General features: G+C 39.8%; 1 protein-coding gene across 1 annotated transcript in view; it reads left to right on the forward strand.

The window, feature by feature from the left end:
* Window positions 1-20120, forward strand: part of LOC128908604 (cytosolic phospholipase A2 epsilon-like) — a 34070-nt gene extending 13950 nt beyond the window's left edge. The window contains exons 7-21 of the mRNA XM_054199207.1: window positions 4747-4789; window positions 5398-5461; window positions 6816-6958; window positions 7120-7209; window positions 7937-7974; window positions 9628-9763; window positions 11715-11851; window positions 13097-13319; window positions 14253-14367; window positions 15099-15236; window positions 15513-15620; window positions 16463-16654; window positions 17145-17314; window positions 18300-18486; window positions 19357-20120. Coding sequence (XP_054055182.1) covers window positions 4747-4789; window positions 5398-5461; window positions 6816-6958; window positions 7120-7209; window positions 7937-7974; window positions 9628-9763; window positions 11715-11851; window positions 13097-13319; window positions 14253-14367; window positions 15099-15236; window positions 15513-15620; window positions 16463-16654; window positions 17145-17314; window positions 18300-18486; window positions 19357-19565 — 1993 coding nt within the window. The 3' untranslated portion in view covers window positions 19566-20120. The remainder of the gene's footprint in view (window positions 1-4746; window positions 4790-5397; window positions 5462-6815; window positions 6959-7119; window positions 7210-7936; window positions 7975-9627; window positions 9764-11714; window positions 11852-13096; window positions 13320-14252; window positions 14368-15098; window positions 15237-15512; window positions 15621-16462; window positions 16655-17144; window positions 17315-18299; window positions 18487-19356) is intronic.
* The last annotated feature ends 2486 nt before the right edge of the window (window positions 20121-22606 follow it).

Consider the following 22606-nt stretch of genomic DNA (forward strand, 5'->3'; position numbering starts at 1 on the left):
TGTGATACATGGGTCACCAATGTAATAGTTGTGGCCTGAAGCTTTCAACACGCAAAGGGAAGAAATTGCTGCATCATAAGTAAGGGAACGTCCCTATTAGGTAACAGCGGGACTGAGAAAAGGGAAGACACTTCTCTGGGAAAATGGGCTTCTTGTCGGGAGGCAGATAAACGTTTTCCCTACTATCCCTCATTTGCATTCCTTGCATACGCATATTGGTCAATGCTGTTCTGCCCGTCAGTTGAGTCTGCAATAAAGGTATAAGCACAAGTGAATTGATTAAATATCATGATCTTGGTAGGATGTTGAGAGGGCTTTTTTCCCCTCAACATAGAGAAATGTGATATCATGAGTAATTAATTAAAGGGTTTGGACATTAAAATTGGAGACAATGGATTGCGTAACCTGTGATAAACTAAAGAGCCCTGAAAAGGTCTGAAAGACGGAAGTAGCTGAGATGGGTCACCAGAAAGCTATGGATGAAATCGACCTCTCCTGTGTTTAACAAGCTCATCAGGTTTTGGCAAGAGTTTTGGCGTTGCTGGGTGGGAGAATTGTTGACAGAGATTAGAGATAATTTTCAGAGGGTGAGGGTCAACCATAGTATTTACAAGAAGTACAGCTAATCGTGCAAGGAAGTTTCGAGAAATCTGGTATTGTGATGGGAACAATGAGAATATACTTTTTTGGGGGTAAATATGGCAGTTTATCTCTGAAATTAATAATTATTCCCACCAGCACATTTTGTCTGACACTATTTAACTGAAGTAGTTTTTCTCTCCTTTCCCATCTTCATTCCAGACTTTACCAATAGGAAGATTTACTATATTAGCCTGTTCTTTCTTTCCAGCATTACACATGAAAAATATCCCACGTGAAGTGTAACACCAGGCCAAGAAAGTTTCCTGGGTTGCACCTACAATAGTGGCTTTGTCACTCTTATTTTTGCTTGCTTATTGACCTCACTGCAAAAATTGTGTTTTGTGTCACTTTTACCAAAGAACATTGTAAAAATTTCGTCATGATACACTGGTGGGCTGTATGGAATTTGTTCCCGCTTGCATTCCCATTATCTTTTATTTAAAATGGAAGAAAACCTTCACTTTGGTAGACTGGTTTCCACAACTGCGAGACAAATACCCTCTCTAGTTTTGCCTCACTCTTACGCCACTCCTGCAGTACCTGCAAACGCTCACCTCTCTGCTGCCACTACCTGTGGCAGGCACTGAGAGCCAGACCGTGTATCCTAACGACACAGAGAGGAAGGCATGCTCCTTCCTCCAAGTGCCTTTTCACCAGCAACTGATCCAAGGGATTGCAAACGCCTGCCCAATGTTTTATGGGCCCATAACACGAGCCCAGCTGGCATGACAGCTGCTGCCCTCGAGCAGCAGTGACAGAAAAGGTAAGGTCGTTGTACACAGGTTGCCGATTTGAGTACTTTAGTGCTTTTTGTGTTATTTTCTGGTGATTATCAATGGTAACGTGCCCTTTCTCCCTTGTGTTTCCCCTGGTAGAGTCCAGCATCAGCATGAGCCTCTACGAGTTGCTACAGGGACGGGGTCCCGCTGGACTAGGTGGCTTCGCTCCCTTAACATCCCCTTCCCCTCTGACTTCTGAAGCCCATGCCTGATACTGAGAGGCCCCAAAGAGACTTCTGGTGCACTAAAAGGTACTTTGAATTTCCAAGGGGATGTCTGAGGGCCCCAGGGTATTTGTTGGGTCTGCTGATCTTTTTGGCATGTTTCTATCTTTCAGATGTCCCAAGCTGAGGACGTACATCCCAAACAACTCTTAGAAGAATGAAGGACCACTCTTACACAAGCTTTCATCTCAGCTTCCCCACCCTTTTCTTTTTCAAATGTGAAAGATGATGTTTAAAACAAAGCCCACTTAACACACACAAATGTAAATAGGTGTACAAAATGTTGTATAAAAGTTAAATATTAATTATTGAAATACGGCAAAAGCATGATTTTTAGAAAATAAAAGTCTTTTTTTCTTTCTGTAGTTCTGCTGTGTTATTTTGAGAAATTTCCCCCATGCGGGGAGGGACCAGCAGATCATGCTAGCCATTTGGTTTGGGCACTGCTGGGGAAGCTCTCAGAGTAGCCTGAGCCTCCATCCATGAGGGGACAAATGTACTGTTCGTATTTGTACTTGTGGCAAGAAGTCACAGGGCCTCAGGGAGCACTTAAGGCAAAAGTTTTAAGTGAAGGAAAATGACAACCAAAGAATCTTGGAGGCAAATACACTTTTCTTTATTGAAGAAGTACCATGCCCAATGGTTCTCTCAGGTTCTCAGAAAGTTTGGAAAAGCAGCCTGCACTATGTGGAAGCTACTAAACAAAGGGGAAGCTGGATCTGTCAAAAAAGAATTAAAAATTTCTACATAAGTATCAAAAAATCCAAATTCTCTGGGGAAACAGAGCACGGTTGCCTACTCCAAATGTGAACTGTAATATGTGAATTTGTGTGACTGTAGCTTCCCATACAATACTGCTCACCTCATTATAAACCAGGCATGATCTAAAAAGGAGGAGAAGGCAGTCTGAGGTGAACCAGGTGTTGTGAAGTGACCTCTGGGCTCACAGAGTCCACTGCAGTGTTAGGCACCCCTTCTATGGGTATTTAGTGGGGAAGGATGCCCAGGGCCTCTGTTCTTGGCTTCTCCTGCTGCAGGCTACGACAAGCTCCTAGTTCTCATAGTAAAACTGAAGTCTGCATTAGGAAAGGCCATACATCACAAACTGTGATGCAGGAGAGGACAGAACTGTTAGTATGGGTAACGAGGGCTTGTCTAGTAGCAGGTTGGTTGTCAGGGAAGTTACCAGCTAGTCCTGAGAAGTGGACGTTATTCAGTGCTCCAAAGCAAGGCAAAATATTCAAAGGCGTCTGCCAACCTGAATAGTAAGAGCTCTTCTGCACCCAGCTCAGCTGGGTTTCTAGCCAACAGAAGCCTTGAAACTCAGGATGTAAAAGTTGGAAGTGCTGTGTGGAGAGTAACCAACAAGTGACCGCACCTGGGCTTCCTCACAGGAGTGTCCACAGAGGTGATGCTCCAAGAGGGACATCTCAGGCATTGGTGCTCAATGCCTGTGTTGTCCTGGTTCTTCCCAGGAGCCTTGCAAGCCATTCTATCCAACAATACAGGTTCTTCCTCCCTGTTTGAAGGTCATGCCTTGAACTCATAATTATCAGTCTAACTTTATACTTTGCTGATACCAATAGCTCAAATAATACTACACTTTATTGGATATTTACCTCTATAAAAAGACATCTTTTTCTGTCTTTCCACCTTCGTTTCACCAGGCTATTCAGACTCAGGTCTTCTATTATCCACCATGCTCTTTCCCTGCTTTCCTTTATTCTTTAATGAAGTATTGAGGATAGTGACACCATACATCATGTAATGTTACAACTATTTGACTATGAAATAGCAATTAAGTGCAAAATTTGGGTCTGGAACAAAACTTGTGTAGTACTTAACCCCATTTCCCTGCATGCAGGTGGAAACACAGAGTATTTTTTGCCCATTACTGACCAATGTTCTTTGAACTCTTTTGAAATACACTTTCCAAAAAAAAAAGAACCTACAAAATTCTTAGGTAAAACTCTTTTTTCCAGTGTATAACTGTTTTGCGGGGAGGGGGGGAAGGGTGGTGGTGGTGTAGTGTTTGCTTTTGTTTTGTTTTGTTTTTACTGGAAAGTTGTTTCTAAGTGTTCTGTACTGTATTTAGCCAATGCAAATTTTCTCTTGAAGGAAAATACTGATTTGGAAATTTAAACTTTAAACTGTTTATGAGCTTTGATAAACCTTCTCTTAAAATGGATAACAACAATGCCATTCATCTGATTTTAAAGGAAGCATATTGCTTTATTGGTTTCAGCTAAGACGAAATACTTATCTCAATTATATAACTATGTGAGACTACAGAGTGTATAATCCATAACTTGTAAAGTCTGAATAAACAACTCGTACCATCTGCAGCAGGTTGAGGAGTTGGTGCTCAATCCTTATGATTTTATGTATGCGTGCATTCCCTTTGGACTAATCTGGGTTATGGAGAATACTATATGAATTTCCCTCTGCAATTTAATAAAAAGGTAAATTAGAAGATATCCTTAATGAGACGTTGCCTGATTTTTCTGAGGGAAAAATATTTAAGAGTATAAAAATTGGCATCTGCCAGTATATGAACCCACTTCTGCCCCTAGCTGTATAAGTGGAAACACATCTATGGATCCAGTGATATATTAACATCTCATATCTGTTTTGCAAATAACTTCTATGAGGCGAGTACAGTCTCTTCCGCTGTTATGGTAATTTTTGGTCAATTGTGGAAATCTAGACAAGTGTATTAGTTTTTTGAATACAAAACTTTGGGTCAAACTGTATTATGATCAAAACAATCAAGATGGATGTAACAACCTCCAGCTCCCTCCTCAAACTCAGTATGTCCTGTGTCAAAATTCATTACGTGGTCACTAAAGTCAGTATGACAAACCCCAGGAATAAAAGCCTGACTTTGTATTCTATCATGGGTGGATGGAAAAACTTGCAACTCAGCTTGTCATCTAGAAATATACTTGATAAAAGCTTTAAAGTATTTTTGAGTGAGAATGTTGAAGTCAGAAATGTCAAAGTTGATGGAGGGGGAAAATGAGTAATGTGTTAACTCATACACTTAAATATTCGTCTGAATTGTCCCACCCATGACATATATTTTCCATTATATTTTTCAGCCTGGACTATCCCGATGGCATCGTTACCAATGGAGTACTAGTGGTAATGTATATTTCTTAAAATCTTTCCTGTGCCTGCATAACAAGTTTTCATGTTTTTAAGTCTGGAAACATTGAGCTGTGTCCCAAAGCGAGTACTATCAGCCAAACTGTCCTACTGAGAAAAAGGATCTGTTGTTGGCACTAAGGATCACTGTTTTCCCACCACTCCACTGCAGTGCTGCCCTCTGCAAAGGCATGCTGTGAGGCTGCTGTCAGCATGCATGTGCCACCTACTTTCTTCTATAAACTTGAATTTCCTACCCATTATTCCCACGTTACACCCAGAACTATCAGGGGTTAACGGACAAAATGATAAAACGCTCGTAAGAAGACTCCCATATGTCAATATGCCTATTATTTTGAATAGGTCTCATCTTCTTTACTTAACTGTCTCTCCAAGTTCAAGCAGCTCATGAGTTGTTCCTCTTTACTTTCAAACTTCAAAAAAAATACCACAGCACTATTGCCCTCATGTTATCAGAAGGCATAGTAAGAGATAGTAATTGTGTTACTCATTGATAAACTAGAGGGGTTGGTTGAGAACAGTATGAATCGCGTGCCGTGACATTTACACTTCTCTCAGTCATCATTTATCCTCTCTTGCTACAGGCACGCGAGGTTTCCTGTTTGGAGGTTAGAGTGGATACGGGGAACCTGCCGCAGCAATCCACAAGTGAGGTTATTGCTCCATTAACCTATTGTTTTTGTGTTGTGATTCAGCCATTGTAAAGATGTTGAAAATTAATAATCTGTTGTGTTTGTTACTTTAGCGGTTTCACATAATACTTAGTTTTGCCATGCCCCATCTTGCAGAAAGATTGTATCTGTCAAAATTCAAGTTAGTCAAGTATTTAGTTCCGAGGCATATCTTAAATTGATGCAAAAACAGAGCCATATATACTAGTATTAAAAACTTGGAAAAAATCATATTAGTTCTCTTTGTTTATTGCTTGTTCAAAATGAACATTTTTAACTAAGTTGGATCTTCTTTTAAAACCATCTTATAATTAAAATGTAGAAGTCTTATCCTGTATGTTTAATTTGGGTTTGAGTATGTACAAAGTTTCTGCACATTCAGGGTTCTGAAAGAGATTTTATTTTTTTTTTGGTCGCTTGAGTAAAAATAGTAAACTTAAGCTCTTAAGTTTAAATGTAAAATTGTATCATCAAAGGGGTCTGCACAAAATGCAAACCATCACCGAATCAGGACTTTGGCTGTAAAATGTAGCTCTAATAAATATAGCAGGACTCTTCACTAGTCTTTAAGTTAATTCAAATAAATAGTAGCTTGTGTAAAGCTGCTCATGGGGAAAATCTCAAAAAATTGTGCCCGTTTCGAGAAAATTCACAAATGGAAAATTGACCTTTATGAAGCAAATGATAGCAATGGCTGAGTTGCATTACAGCAAGTTTCAGACTGAAATGTAACATGAGGAGGAAAGGTTAGTGGCCTAAAATTATGTACCTCTTGGCCCTGATCTTGCCAGGGAACAGCGTATGATCTCTCTGCAAACATAAAGGCTTTTCTGTCCAAGGAGCACAGCCTTTGGGTTGACAGGTCGTTTCAGTTTTGCTGACTTGAGGGCAAATGTCAAGTAGCCCGTTGGATGTTTGCGTTTGAATCATTCGACTATTGTAGCAGACACAACATCCAATAAAATGTACGCGGTGAACCAGAACAGACTGCTATCAAATAAATTCACTGTGATTAATCCAAAAGGCCTTTAAACTGACACTCCTTTAAATATAAATCTTAGTTTTATTTATTCATAGAAAGCTCCTACCAAATAGCATGCTACAATGTCTAAAAAATATGTTATTTTTGTATATTAGTGATTAATACAGACCCACCGAGATGTTTTATAGCCATTTTCAATCTGTTTTGGCCATCCAAAGTCTAATTAATCATCGTGGTGTAAGGAAAATCAGACAAAAAGCATGCAGAGCAGAAGCGGATTTTGTTTATTAGTTACGTGCGTTTGCTTGGAATAGTTAAAATTCTCTTTATTCCCTGCCTCTATGTCTAGATCAGGAGCTTACATTTACAGTGAAAGGATCACATGAAGGAAGCCAGAAGATTTCTCTGGACTCTGACTCCAGCCTTAGGATCATCGTGTTTCACTGCATTATAAATGAGCAGACAAGACTGGATGTCACATTACCAGAAGAGGTACGTTCCCCTCGTTACCATTATGTTATCGTTAACCACAATGACATTAGAAGAAGGTGTTAATGTAACCGGTCAACTGAACTAGCCCTCTTAATAGGAGAAGTTCTAGAGATGATAAACCCTTCACGTGTCCGTGCCTACTACTTTTTACATTGTTTCAGTTGGCAGATAAAAATGAAACGGAGAAATCCGGGATCCTTTCTTTCCCCCTGAATTCACTCCCTTTGCAGAAGGAAGTAATGGTAGAAGAGGTGAGTGCTGTGAACCTTTTGAAAGAAATATTTTCCCAATGTGTTTAATATTGTCCTGCCAGAAATGAAGTTACCAAGTGAACAAAATCACTGTGTAAAACTGTACAGCTGTTTATTGAAAATGTTTTTAAAAAAAAAAAAAAGAAAGAAAGACTGTCATATTCACATTTAAGGAAGCGGGTGTTAACAATAGTTATAATAAGAAAATCATTGCAAACCTGCATCCCAAAATTAGAACTAAGTGGTTTCAAGGAACAAAAATGACTGTCTTATGAGCATGCATTCCAAAATTTCTTTTTGGGTATTGGGGTAATTCCAGAATGGCTAGTTTTAAAAAATACAATCCAGAATACGAGCTTAATTCAGATCTTGACTTGTCTAATTTTGATGTTGGAAGTGCTTTTGTATGTATTTTTTTTTTCTTTTTTTAAAGAAGTTAACTTCTCTCATTCTTGTTGCTCCTTCTAAGTGTGCACGCTGTGAGCTGGTGTAACATGCAAGCTGGTGGCTCACTAATTGCCCCAAACAGACAGCCTGGTTAGATAAGAGAGAATTTGATTCCACAGCAGGGACTGAGGTTTTGGTTAATTGTACCAAAATAATATCCTTAGCCATGTGAATTCTTATTTGAGAACCTCCTCTCTTACTGAATGAGCCTTGCCTGAGCCTGAAGGAAAGAAGTGTTTTAAAATCTGGTGGTAATTAGCTTTATTCTCTGGATTTCTAGGATCATTCCTTTCACTTGTGCTTGACAGCAAGAAAATGGTAAGATAGCCTCTTTTTGTCCTATCATCCAGGATTACTGTAAACTAGTTATCTAGGTTTTTTTCTGTGCTAGGTGGAGAGATGGACACACGCCACGTGAGTGCTTTGTCCTGTACTCATGTGGTGCCTGAGGTAAGCGCAAGTCTGCTGCAGTTACAGGATCACGCAGTTCAGTGAGAGTTTGAGCCTTGGTAGGTTTCTTCAGAGTAAATTAGCCGATTTTATGACTACTATTCTTAGTCGTGAGTGAAACCGCACTACTCTCGCATATTAGTTTTGTTGCCCACTTACGCCAATATTCAGATCTGCATCATGACTGAAATAACCCTTGTTCCTCTTTAACTTTGCAAAGTCACTGAAACAAACACAGGGCAGCCTGGCTTCTGCCCCTTCTCCCGCTTCACCCAGCACAATGGGAGCTGAGGTCTGACCAGCTGCACCTCTGCCAGCCCGCTCGAAGGGACAGGGTTGCACCAGTGACAGGTGAAATCGAAGACAGTGAGGTTTTAGGATACAGCCGAAAACTTCATGTGGTTGGCAGCATCCTTACTGTTGTGTGATATACGGAAGGGAAGCAAGGTGGATTTTGAAAACATGGGAGCGGTTTATGTAGGTGAAACTCAGAGCACAGGAAGAAGAGCCACCTGCTCAATCTCTGCCCATAACAAAATATATTGAAATGTAAATCTAACGGATACAGATTTACGGAAAGAGGAAGAGAAGTTTTAATCTACCGCTAAAAAAGTTGTTTGTTTTTTATAAGGTCGATGAATTGACCTTACTCTGTTTTCAAAATTTCCTGGAGAACAGAGGTTACTACCATTAACCCTTGAAACATTCATTTTGTGAAATACTGGTGAAAGTAATGTTCAGGATAGAATTTGCAGCCACCAGAGGGTGATATGAACCAGAAGATTTGGTCAATATTGAGTGCTCTTCTCAGTAACAAGTGTATTTGTGTTGTTGAAGGCACAAAACATTAGCTACTATTTGATTGGTTTTGTACCTTTTTTTTTTTTTTCTGCAAGTTTTATGGCTTGTGCTTCACATTTCTCAAGGGAGAAAATTCAATGTTGTTGCCCACATGGAAAAACTGATGGATATTCTTATATATTTGCAGGATGAAGCTTGCAAATCCTTATCTAGAAATCTGTTCAGCACACAGGTGAAAGGCTGGATTTCACAGGACAGAGGCTGAGCAGGGGGTGATGCTGCAGGACTTGCTCTGCAGTTTGAGCTCTCATTAGGACCTTCACTTTAAATACCGCTAGTGAGCTGTCAAAACCTGAGAACGGGTGATGGTGGCATCACTTGAGTTTCCAGGATGTCACGGTGACAAAAAGAAATGCATACAGAAAAAAAGTACTCCTGAAATTACCCCTTTAGGTGATTTTTCCCTGGCTTGTGTGTCTTGTCTTTCTGTCTGTGCCCACAAGAAATCTAGAGCACCTTGAAAACTCCTCTTCGTCTTCACTACTACTGCTTGCTGGCAATAGAAATGCTCCTTTTTCTTCTGTTTCTTGATCAATATGCAGACTTGGAAATTGCTTGTTTTGCAGATGATTTGTGGAGTTTTCTGACTACCTGCCCTACAGGTCTTGAAATCAGCTATAAATTACATGTACCATTGATTTGTCCCTTTGCCTATTCCAGCTCAGGAAACCTGGATGTGCGCTTGGGGTTTAACCTGTGCACGGAAGAGCAGGAGTTCTTGCGGAAAAGGAAGAAATATGTTGCTGCTGCTCTGAAAAAGATTCTACATTTGGAAGAAGATCTGAAAGAGCATGAGGCAAGCCAATACACTCACTGGTAGCAGCTCCTCTCTGGGGATCAGGGCCTGGCTCACAAGTTGAAACCACAAATGAAAAAAACAGCTTAATCAATCCTGCTGTTCTGGGGCAGGCCTGGCCACCTAGGGCAAGAGATGAGCAAGAGAAGTAGCTGGTTCTCACGGCGGAGTGGGGAAAGCAGGATATCTTTACAGCCCCCCACCCCCCCCAAACTTCTCAACAGCTCCTCAGTTCAACCCATTCCTGTTTATTCTTGATGTTCCTCGTGGGTCTCAGGAGGAAAATTTATAGTGGGCAGACATGGAACTGCTGGGACATGCAGCCTGGGAAACAGCGTGCCTCAGCTCCATAACAGAGGCAAGGTGGTGGTCATGGCATTTGTAAAGGATTTTGAGGGGAGGAGGCAAAAACTTTCACACAGACATCTGAATAAAAATAATTTGGGTGGTTTCTGCAGCAGAAAAGGTGTATTGTTGGGAAAACTGACTACTAGAATAAAACTATCAAGCTGGAAAAGAAGAGTTAATCTTACAGCATTGTTGAGTTGTATAGATGAAATAGCTGACTAAAAGTGTAGCTTTATCACTGTAGCCCCTGCTCGAGCCTCCATAATTCAGTCATAAGTCTTGTAACTGCTTATGTCTAGCTGGGTTGTCGAAAATCAGAAAAGTACAGACATACCAACAACAAGAATCCTCTTTAGCTGACAATTAAAAGAAATAGTGCAGTGGATAACGTACAGATTTTAAAAAAAAATAATCATATTTTGGATTTCAGAGCAGAGAATAGTATAGGAAATAAAGTGTTCAAGAAAACTGGAAAGAACATTTTTACTTAGCTGTCTAAGTGTTCCCTGATGCATAGAAAAGTGTTTGACATGGTAAGACCAAAATGGTAACACCAAGGCTGTTTTTTGAAAAGGTCTAATTACTCTGGCTCTACTATCCATGTATTTAACTTCAAAATTGTGGAAAAAAAAAAAATCCCCTCTCTCTTGTTAACTGACTTATTTTTGTTTTCTGTTCAAATGTGTCATTAGAATTTTAATTCATGATGAAAAAGGTTGGAAAAGGTAAAACCCAAAACGTAACATTTTGAAATGATTCTAAATTTAGTAGAGATCATCAGATTTTTCCTCATTATCATTTCATAAAATTTCCTAGATTTTAAGTTCTTATCAAGTTTAGGGTAGGAAGAACATCGTATTTTTTTATTGATTTTATTTTTGAATTTCATAGAATGCGAGAAATATTTTTCTTCCAGGTCTATTTATTGACTTTAGAACAGCAGATCACTTGATGAAATTTGAAGTTAATACTTAAAAGGTAGACATTTTCCACAGGGCATATAGGCATCCACACAACTCAAGAGACTAACGGAAGCAAAGGGTGTACTTCATCAGGAAAAGATTAAGAGAAGAATAGTCTGTCTGTTCAATTACACTTGGACCTTGGAGGGGGGAAACCCTATTGATGATTGTGCTTCAGGACATAAAGTAATTAGTGGCCTGAGGCCAGGAAGGCTTCGGCTATTGTGCGGTCTGGCTGATTACAGGGTGCTGTGCGTTCTTCTGAGACGCTGGTCATTGTTAGAGGCATAATCACGGATCCCTAATCTGCTCCGGCATGGTAAATCCTGTGTTTTCTATGATGGATTCTAATAATACACTTTGAGAATTCCAGGGTGATGAGGTTGATTTCCAATTATATATTAAGTAAACAGCCTCCCATCCACCCGATCTGAGTGGGTAAAATAAAAACCTTCCTTCTCCCATCAGTCAGGTGGTGGCAACAGAAGCCTTTTGCAACAATCACGTCCTTTTTGCAGGAAGTAACGTCACTGCTTGTATCAATACCCTGCAACCTGTTATCTGATTGCTGCAGTAAGAAGGATTGCTCGTCTCTAACACATGCATGGCTTTCATTCACTCTGCCTTGCTGTGTTGAACAGGTGCCTGTGGTGGCCATCACGACAACCGGAGGAGGGACGAGATCGCTGACAGCGATGTATGGCAGCCTGCTGGGTCTCCAGAAACTCAATCTCTTAGACTGCATTTCCTACATCGGTGGTTTATCGGGTACCACATGGTGAGAATGACCCAAACAAGGTTTATGTTTGCACTCTCTTTGCTCAATGCTGTCGACTATTTGTACAGCAACATCAGCTTATATGGCACTTAGTAAATCAAAAGCATTTCCCTTTTCCCCACAATCTACTCTGTGTCCACCTAGAGCGAAGGAACAAAACATACTGAATAAGACATCAGTTGTCATGTTCATCAGCTGCTTTTGTCACCACACTGACACAGTCTGTGCCTGATATTTTCATGTAAATGCTCTATTACCTTTTCATATTTTATCAATTGTACCTTAGACTGAATGCAACGAATTTGACTTTAGACTGGAAATTGAAGAAAGATGGGAAGAAGAATTTATGCCTGCCATTTGCTGGTTATTCTCACTTCCATTTTGGATTTAGAGTGCATCTCCCTCTGGTAAAAGGTGTATTTGGGGCTAGTGCAATTAATACTGTCATAGACAGTCCAACAAAGGATGCCAAGTTACTGACCTCGGAGAGACTGCAGCTATGGTAGCTCATTATAAGGTCCTCTCTTCTCCCAGTGGGCATATGGCAGAAGAGGTCATATTTTAAATAACTTAAGTATTTGATCATGTGGGTTCCAGGTAGCTCCACTCCTCTACACCTGGTTGGAAGTGGAGACAGTTTTTTTGTGCTGAACTGTGTCCTTATGTCCTTACAGTCCTTATGTAAGTCCAAACCTTAATGGCAGGTTTGTCTAAGTATTTGCTGAAATTCTTTTAAGTTCTCTGTATGTATGTGGAGATCTGAGCGTACCTGTCTGTGTTATGATTTTATGATTTCAAGAGGACAAGTAAGAATGGTCATACCAGGATGTGCCCAAGACCCAGGAACTGACTGTTTGTCTCACTAGTAGTAGCCAGTAGCAGATACTGGCAAGAAATACGAGACTAGAGCAAGCTAGTAGTTACTGCTCCCTAGAATAATTCCCACCTTCCAAGAAATGGATTTTCTGAGGACTCGTGGGCTTTGTATTTAATAATCTTGGGCAGATTTTTTCCCATTTAATTTTGCAGATGATTTTTTTGCACACACATAAACTTTTATCCTCAAAACCAGGAGAGCTTGAAGGTTTTGTTTGCTTTTGAAATGAGAGTATTTCGGGTGTGTTTAATTTTCAGTTGTGAACCCCTTATGAATTGAGAAACAGGCAAAGAGGTTGCACAAAAGTTCTTTGAAGCCAAACCACAGCATTAGTTCTCTTTCATTATTTTCTTCTAATGTTTCTTCAGGACAATGGCAAACTTATATGAAGATGCTAATTGGTCACAAAAATATCTGGAGGATGCAATCAATGAAGCTCGCAAACATGTAACCAAATCCAAGATCTGCTGTTTTTCTTTGGATTGTCTTAAGTACTATTATAATGACCTGATGGAGAGGACTAAAGAAGGACATAACACTTCTTTCATAGACCTTTGGGGGCTTGTCATTGAATCCATGCTACATGATAAGGTATTAATCCTTTTTTTTCCAGAAAACTGATGAACTTCTGTAGCTATAAAGGAGAAGAAAATAAATCCTGGGATGCCATTCAGTACTACTAATACAAATAGTTGGTTTAGTGGTGATTAAATTCTGTATATTCAGGTCCATTATTAAAAGACTACTCTTGTTTTAAAGTGAGGTTGACCTTGAACTGGAGGAGCTGCGGCATTGCGGTCAAAGGTGTTGTTTCTTCTTAAAGAAAGAAAAATCCTGAAAAAAAAATTATTTTGAGGTGTAAACTAATCACTTTGGACATGAAATGTTCTGACTAGAAGAGGCACTTAAAATTTTGAAATAATTTACTTCACTAGCATAAATGAATATATGCCTTTATAAAGAGACTTAGTTATAGACTGCATATGGAGATGATCCAAATAGCAGGAAAGACCCTTCTGTAAATATGTTATCAAGTTTTAAGAAAGAGTGATAGAAATTTTGGTACTTTAAAAATAGTACAACTTAAGTAGTTTCCTTCTAGTTTATATTTATACAAGGAAGTTTTAAATTGTCAAGTGCAGCAGAATATATTCTGGCATATGAATATACTTGCAAAATATATTGAAATGTGATAAACTCTGTTCCCTGAGATCCAGCCAAGGAAAGTACTTTACCTTTCACTTAGCCACATATTTCTTCCTGGGAATGTGTTTTTTTTCCTTGCTGAGCCTACAGTCAATGTCAACCTCTCTGCATATCTCAAAATCCGAGAACCCATGTAGGGTGTAGCTGCTGCTCATGGGATACTTGCCAAGTTTGGAATATGCCATGGCAGATATTTCTGCACAATCCAGTGGGCTGAGAATGGGAAGGAGAATCAGGATAAAGCTCATAATTCATACTATATTGTTTCAAGTACAAGTTGTTTTTCACTTCATTCCATTAACCTTTTTTAAAAACCAGAAAGACGAGCATAGGCTCTCAGACCAACGGCAGGCTGTGGATAATGGTCAGAACCCGCTGCCCATCTATGTGGCCATCAACCTCAAGTCCAGCTATAGTGCTCAGGCGTTCAGAGGTAATGGTTATGATCCACATTTCTTAATAACTTTATAATTTAAGTAATCCGAACTAAGACCAAATGTATGTAATCAGCTTTAATAACACAAGAGTTCTTTCATTCTAACAGCAAAAAAAAACATTTCAAATTTCACATAATAGAGACTAACACTTAAAAATAAAAAATCCAAACATGTTTAGTCTTTAGAATTTGAGTTCGCTATGTTGCCAGAAGCAAAAATATATTTATGCCATGGAAGATGCCAAACTCACAAAAACCTTGTAATGAAACCAATTGTTATGGTGGTTCCACGTGGTCTTATTTTGAACAATTAAAGGGACAACTTGGAATTTCTGGGCCCAGTGGCAAGAAAATCACTATTTTCTCTAGTATTAATTTTCATAGTGTTTTTCAATATGAGCAGCTGAGTACATGACACCAGGTGAATGCTAAGCTCTGTGTCACTGATGCCCTTAAGGGAACAAGATATAACTGAGCAACATGTGCTTTTGGGTAAGATTATCTGCACAGAATGCTTATGATTTCATTCAGACCAGGGCTCTTCTGCTGGCGGTTGCTGTATCAAAAGACGTATATTCTCTCAGGACAGTACTGCTATAGCTGATGAACAGCATATTATGAACTAGCCGATGTCTTTCTCATGATTTGTTCCTGCTCTCTAGTACTCTTCTGTTTAGCTATGCTTAACGCATTATTGCCTTTTCATGATCTGGCTGCTGTCGCCGTAGAGTGGCTGGAGTTCACTCCTTATGAAGTTGGTCTCCTGAAATACGGAGCGTCTATTCGCGCAGAACATTTTGGAAGTGAATTCTTTATGGGAAGGCTAGTGAAGAGGCTCTCAGAGGCTCGGATCTGCTACATGCAAGGTGACTATTGCCTAGAGGGAAAGGTAGCCTACTCGAGAGGCAGCTGGCACAAGTGAGCACATGGTGTGTGGTGGACAGTCCTAGGAAGACACCAGCAAACAGGTTGAGCAGGTGTGAGTTTGCATCGGCAAGGACATACTTAGGAAGTATGCCCATGAAGACATCCATCTAGACAGAAAGGAAGTCTCTAAGGGGAAGGACTGGAGGTATGCGTCAATTAAAATTCTTCCAAGACTACTTCATCAATCAGTTTCTATTCTCTCTTTCACATTACAGGCATGTGGAGCAGTATATTTTCCATAGATGTGATGTATGTCTGGAATTTGGCTACTGATTCAGAGGACTTCTGGTGTAGATGGACCAGAGACAAAGTAAACGATATTGGTGAGATGTTTTGTGTTTTGTTTTAGTTTGTGTGGCGTTTTTTTTGTTGTTTTGTTTTTACCACCAGTATATATTGCTTATATTCTGGCAGAGGTCAGATGCCTAGAGAGATGTTGTCAAATTCAGAGAGAGATATGAGTAAAGCAAAGCAGAGATGTCAGCTAAGATATTTTTCTGCCTGATTTAGAAGAACTAGACTGTACTTCTTTGGCAAAGCTTTGGCTAAGCTATTTCTCTAAAGGACATACAGATGCAAAAACTGTCTCCAGCAGGCATATAAAAGTAATGTTGTATTAAGAGCACATTTTAAGATTATTAAGTTAGGATATGTTTCTCCTTGGCCATTAATACTCTCAGTAGAGAAAACATCTTTTGCAGAGGGCTGTTTTCTCCACTAAACTGCCCGTGGAGAAAGCTCGCTCTTGCTGTTAATTGCACGGGGAACCTGGAGTGACTGGCCTCCTAACTTCCTAATGGTTGCAGCTGGGTGATATTCTGAAGGTGTCCTGTTCAAAGGCCAGTGTTGTCCTCCTGTTTGTTTTGGGACGTGGCTCTCCCCTGCACCACACGCTGCAATAGAGCTTGGCATCATTTGAGGAAGGCTGAAGCGGGAGGTGGTGCTTATTGCCTGGTAGCTTGCTGCCTGCAGGTAGCTGTGATTTAATTCACTATCTAATGCTGAGTTTTATCTGGTAGCGCAGACCTTAAAGGCTTATAAATATGCTTGATTTACCCTGGGGGTGGGGGATAGAGACAACTGTGGTTATTAGTTACTCCGTTTTTAAAAATATTGATAATTTCAGAAAACTGTCCTAAACTCAGAACTTCTTTCCTTCTTGCAGCAGAAGAACCCTTTCTGTCCATGAATCCCTATGAGGTAGACACATGTCTGTTCACTCCCTCGAGCGCCCTCTCCTCTGCTCTGCGAGATGTCCTAACAGGACGCCCAACCATTGCACAGTATCCCAATTTTATCAGAGGTTTCCAGATGCATAGCAAGTACCTGGAGAGTGAAGGATTTTCTACCTGGAAAGGCACAGTAACTCAGCATGTTTTTCAGTAACATTTTGAGGATGTTTAGGTTTGGGAACTCATTTAGGATTTCCAATGAGGAGGGAGAGACAAGACTGACTTCTAAAATTCCACTTCTCCCTTCCACAAATGGAAGACATAAAAGATAGATTTGAACAGCATACCATTTTTTGGGGGAGGGATGAGGACTGAAATTGAATTCGGTTTTCTGGGGATTGTGTTCCAGTGGACAAGGTGAGCTCAGCCTCAGGAGGCAGGAGGGATCTCCCCTTTAGGGCCAAAGATGCTTGAGAAGTCCAGGAAGGAAGGAAACAAAAAGCTGTGGTGTGTCGCTTACTCCTGTAAATTAGTGCTGCTAGTGAGTCAAAGAAAGGCAGGGAAAATGGGGGGCAAAATTCACAATTCTTCCCTCTTTAACTTTCTGCAGTGGAGCAGTCAATCTTGGTTTGTTTTTTTTTTTATTTGTTGTAACAAGAAATGTTCGTGTTTCAGACACAGTGATAGACTCCTTCCCAAATAAACTGATGGAAACAGCAAATGATGAACTCTCCCTTGTTGACACTGGGTTTTTCATCAATACCAGCTACCCACCACTTTTGAGATCAAAGAGGGAGGTGGATGTCATCCTGCATTTAAATTACAGTGGAGGGTCCCAGACACTGGTAAGAAAAGCCATGATATCTGTGATCTTTTTCCTCTGTGGTCTTTTGGTTTCTAGCGCTCATCAGTTAAACCAACTAACTTTCCAGTTCTGGAATGGGAATAAGATGATTATTGTATGATTGATTATGTAGATTTTTAGCTGATTTATTTCTCAATAACTAAGAAGGAAATTAGAAGACAGTGATGGATATAGGCACTTCAAAAACATCAAGGTCTTCACTACAGTGGATCCAAGAGCCTTTGAAGAGCAGACTGAGGAATGTTCTGGAGCTCTGATACTGATTTTGGTTATCCTTGAGATGAGCAAGTTACAGAAGCAATAGAAAGTCCTGACAATACTTTAACAGATTAAATGGGAAAACCTATATGTCTCTGCACTGTTTATCCCATATCAGTCTTAGGGAAATGTACTGGCTGATGCCGGAATTGATTAATAATGAAAAATAATATAATTAGTGTTGCATACATAATGAGAATAATATAAAAATAAACATAGGCTTACAGTAAATATAGCTGTTAAAGTTTTTTTTTCATGAGGTCATAAAGTATGTTGATAAATATATTTGTTAATAGGGAGTCATTATCAATCAATCACAAGTGATGCAGAGGACAGATTGGGAAAGTGGTAAATAATGAAGAAGTCAAGACAATGACGCAGAATAATCTAGAGTGACCTGTTCCTTCTCTGTTCTTGCAGTTTCTTTGCCTTCCCCTTCTGAACCTGCTTTATCGGAATTATAAAATCAGTCCTTTGGCTTTTGGCTCCATTTGCAAGCCCAAAGAAAGTGACTCTTTTCTTGTTTTGCCTTAAGCAGTACAGAAAATAAGATAAGCTGCAATGTCTGGTGTGGTTATGGCTGTTTCCATCTGAAACTTAACATCTTCCCAGAGAAAGATTCAAGCGTTTAGAAAATCCAGGTCTCTGGATCTTTTTTGAGTGTTGATTCTCTGTATTAATTTTATTTATTTTATTCATTCCTCCAGCCTCTGGATCAGATTGCAAAGTATATCTCAGGGCAAGGAATCCCATTTCCCAAAATTGAGATAAGTGAGGAAGACAGGGAAAACTTGAAGGAATGCTATGTGTTTGAAGATGCTGATAGTCCACAAGCTCCAACAGTGCTCTTTTTCCCCTTAGTAAATGACACCTTCAAGAAATATAAAGCTCCTGGTGAGTAATCTGTGGCTAGCAATTTTAATAAAAAGTCAGTTGCCTGGTGTGTCTTCTCCATTTCGTATCTAACATCTCACTGTCATCTCTGACCTTTCCAATGCTGGCATTATTGGTCTCATCATTGACAAAAATAACTGGCCTGTGTCATTCTGTCTGAACTGTGAGAACTCCAGAAGCTTTCCTAATACACTTGAGATGAAAATAGGCATTTACTTCACAGGACTTACTAGAGATAGTATGAAGTTAAAACTCCCAAAATACATACAGCAAGGGTGGCAGGTCCTCAACACAAGCTACTATACTCGACAAACGTGCGCTTGTTATGCACCACTGCTTGCAAGGAAGAGGGAGGCAAAACTTTATGTGGTTTTTGGTGGTAGCCCATTCATCTGGGCTTTGTTCATGTATTTAAAAGTAATCTCCCAGATTGGGGACTGAGTGGACATAGGTCTTTGTTTTTAATATGAACTATGTCCTCTGCCTGAGTGCCATCATTTCTCCTGAACTTTCAATGAGAGTGTTGTTATTTCATCCAGTACAAGAGTATCTTGTTTTCCTTTTGCTTCCACTTTTCTAGTTTGGGTAACAAAGACTTTGTTGTCCAATGAGTGGTTTACAAGCACAGCTGCTGATGGTAATCAGTGTTGTTCTCATTCCCAGTTGTTTGGGTTTACATGTTTTTTGAACCGAGGCTTGATCCAGAGTCTGAAGAATACGGTGCTACTAGGCTACTTTTCTGTCCCTCTGGCAAATCATGTCTTTTCCTCCAAATCTCCCTTTTCTGTCTATAATTACTCAAACAACAGATAAGAGCCACATACTGCAATAAAACCTTATTGGTGCATCCCCTTGTGGTTTGTTCCTCAGGTGTGGAAAGGACTCCTGAAGAGATGGCTGAAGGCAAAGTTGATGTCTCCACTATCCTCTCCCCATTTACGACAAGGGAGGTGTGTTTCAGTGAAGAGAATTTTGACAAACTGGTGAAACTGACTGATTACAATGTCCTGAATAACGAGAAGTTGATAATTCAGGCCTTACGCTTGGCAGTGGCACGGAGGAAGCAGCGGAAATATTAGTCACTGCCTGCTAGCTTTAACCTTCCATGTGGTATTTCTTGGGTTGTCCATTGTCTGGTGAGATTGAGATGTTTGATGTTGGCAGTGTTACTTGCAGTAGAAATCACATGATCCTGAGGATGTGCTGGACTCCAATTCATCCTATTTATGTGACTGTTCAGATGAACAGATTGGAATTTTCCAGTGGTTTAATCCAAAACAAACTTCAAAGCAGCAAATTTGTGTTTAGTTTTGTTACCTTCTTACTTCATCAATTGCAATATATATTCTGTATAAATTAATATAGTGTTGTGTAAGATAATAATGAAACATGTAGCACATTAAAATGTGAATCAAACCAGTATTTACATATTTCTTTTCTATTTGGCAGAACAGCAGTCACTTGAACTGGAATTTCTCTGGTAAATAGCTAATCCATTGTGCTGGTCTTGCTTATCTAAATTATTGTCACACTGAAGGTTGTAATTCTGATTTGATTGTCTGTCCACTATGAGGTTTTTATGTAACTGGTTTTTTTCGCTAATCTTTGAAAATAAGTTTCTCAAGTTACTGTCACTGTTGTAAAAATCTATACAGTTTTTACCACCAATAAAAAAATACCCCTGAATCAGGTCATCTTTGTTTCACATAGTCAAATGAATCCTCTGATCTGCTATTCACAGAACTGCCTATATTCAGCCTAAGTAGTAGTCACGTTGCCCGACTTTCCTTTCATTCTCTCTTGGAGTTACTGATGACTGTCCTGTGTCACTCATCTTCACCTGCCTTGAATGTTCCTGAAAGATTACCTTGCAATTTCTCCCAGTGTTTCATAACATGGGAAGCGGCCGCTAGCTGTTTGCGTAGAGTATGGTAAATGCAAAAGGGCCTTTTGAGCTCCCTTCCAGCTATATTTTTTGCAAATGTTCAAGACTTTCCTGCAAATGGTCTTTTTGCAGGGGTTGTCTGGAGAGAGTGGTTCTTATCAAAAGCCCTGGAGGCCTTCTGGGGGAAGGTAGCTGCCAAGGACTCTCTTCTTGCAGCTCTACAACAGGCAGATGACAAGCTCAGTCTTTCACAATAGCAGCCCAGCACTTTGGAGCTGTGATACATGAAGAGACTGGTCGCAGCATCTCAGAAAATGCTTGGGATTATCGTCTCTTTGATAATAAAAGGTTTTTACTGTTGCAATGCACTTCAGACTGAGTCACCAGGGCAGAATTGGTGTTGAGATCAGAGTCTTGATTATGCTCAGAAGTGAAAAATTTGTTTGTATGGAACAAACTCCTAGGAAATGGATGGGAGAAAAAAATTTCTTTCCTATGGAAAAAACAGCTGATGGTGCATCCTGGAGCTTATTTGGGTGGTGGAAGAGGAAGAGTGGGCCACGTTTTTCACCTATGAGCATGTTCATTGTTTTCATGCACTTGAAACACTTGGAAAGGTACAGTATAACCCTTTTTCCAGGTATACTACTGCATGTTTAAAACAGGATTATTAGCCCTCTATGTCTGAGGCAGTTGTAATTGTGGTTCAGCTCCAGAACAGTAGAATATCAGCTCATGGGATCTCTGCTTTTTCTGGAAATGAAACAGAGCAGGACGAAAGTTGCTTCAGTCTGTTTTACAGGGGAAATTTACTCAACAACAGGATGGGAAAAAGCCAGATAGGTGCATGACACAGCCTGAGCCTGATTAACCCTGGTTTTCATCAGGGCTAATTGGTCCATCTTCTAACCATGACTAATTACTGTACTGACATAGCTGTGCTGCATCCCAAGTCAGCATTGGTGTGTATCTGCATTGTGTCACGCTGGCTGATGTGAAACCTGCCTTTCCATCTCCAAGGGAGCTCTTCCTATTCTCAGATCACTCTGTGGCTCTTATCTTCAGCTTCCCCAATATTTAAATATCCCCTGTTTGAAACAGGGCGTCAATAGTGATTTTTATTTATTTATTTATTTATTTATTTTAATTTCATTATCATTGATAAAAACATGCAGTAGGCTTAAAACTGAGCTCTTTGCAACCTCTTTAGGAATAATTCCCTCTGAGGGACTACTCCCTCCTTTACTACTGCTTTTTGTGATCTGTTAGTTATCCATCCTTAATCCATTTAACACCTCAATGGTGCTTTGGGCATCTAGTTCTTAAATTAGAGTGTTTTCAAATGCCTAATGTTTTATGAAATTCAATTATATCATGTCTGTGAAGCTATCTTTATTAATCAGTTCTCAACTCATTGCAAAGTGAAATGAGATTATTTTGAGTTTGATTTTCCTGTTAAATTTTATAATAGCAAGGATGATGTTTTTAAAAAAATCTCCCATTTTGTTACGTCTTGTGTACTCATTTTGTGTACTCCCTTATTGAGACCGGGACCACCTCACGTGATGCTAGCAGTGCTCTACACCGTAAAGCCTTATAAATGTGAGGACATAAAGAACAGGTGAGAACACAAAGAATAATTAACATTAATTTCAACATTAATTTTGCCCTCCCAAATATATCCTCTTTGGGATCATTCACTTAAGCACCTTAATTCAGATGCACAAAATACAAAAACCTGAGAAAATGAGTGAGCTTTTAAAGCTTTGCCAGTAGAATGGAAACTCTTACAGTTTCAACAGGTGATTGGGGAATTGTTTCATGCAATATTTGTCTGCAATAACAGCTTGGCTGGAAGATGACTTGCTGTCTGAGTTGAGCAAAATGGAAGGTGAGATGGGGATAAAAAAAGTTCTTTCTGATGTGGATTAAGCAAAGACTCGCATATTCCCTATAGGCAATGAAAAGCTACAAAAATATTTTCTATGCACAATGGTTTGTTCAGATGTCCTTGGCCGAAGAGGTCCTTGTTGTCCACTCCTGGGCAGCCAGATGGGCCCTGGGTGGCACTAGCCATCTCCACACAAGAGGCTGCACTTTGACAGCCCTCCAGCACGCAAAACCACTGTCGCCTCCTCAAGAAGTGACAGGAATGCTTAAAAGTATAAAATATTTGCTCAGTGCCCATAACTGTGAAGGCAAGACCCCTTTCAGATCTCAGTGTCCCTCCAACTA

The sequence above is a fragment of the Rissa tridactyla genome, chromosome 4 (assembly GCF_028500815.1).
Source record: "Rissa tridactyla isolate bRisTri1 chromosome 4, bRisTri1.patW.cur.20221130, whole genome shotgun sequence".
Classification (NCBI taxonomy): Eukaryota; Metazoa; Chordata; class Aves; order Charadriiformes; family Laridae; genus Rissa; species Rissa tridactyla.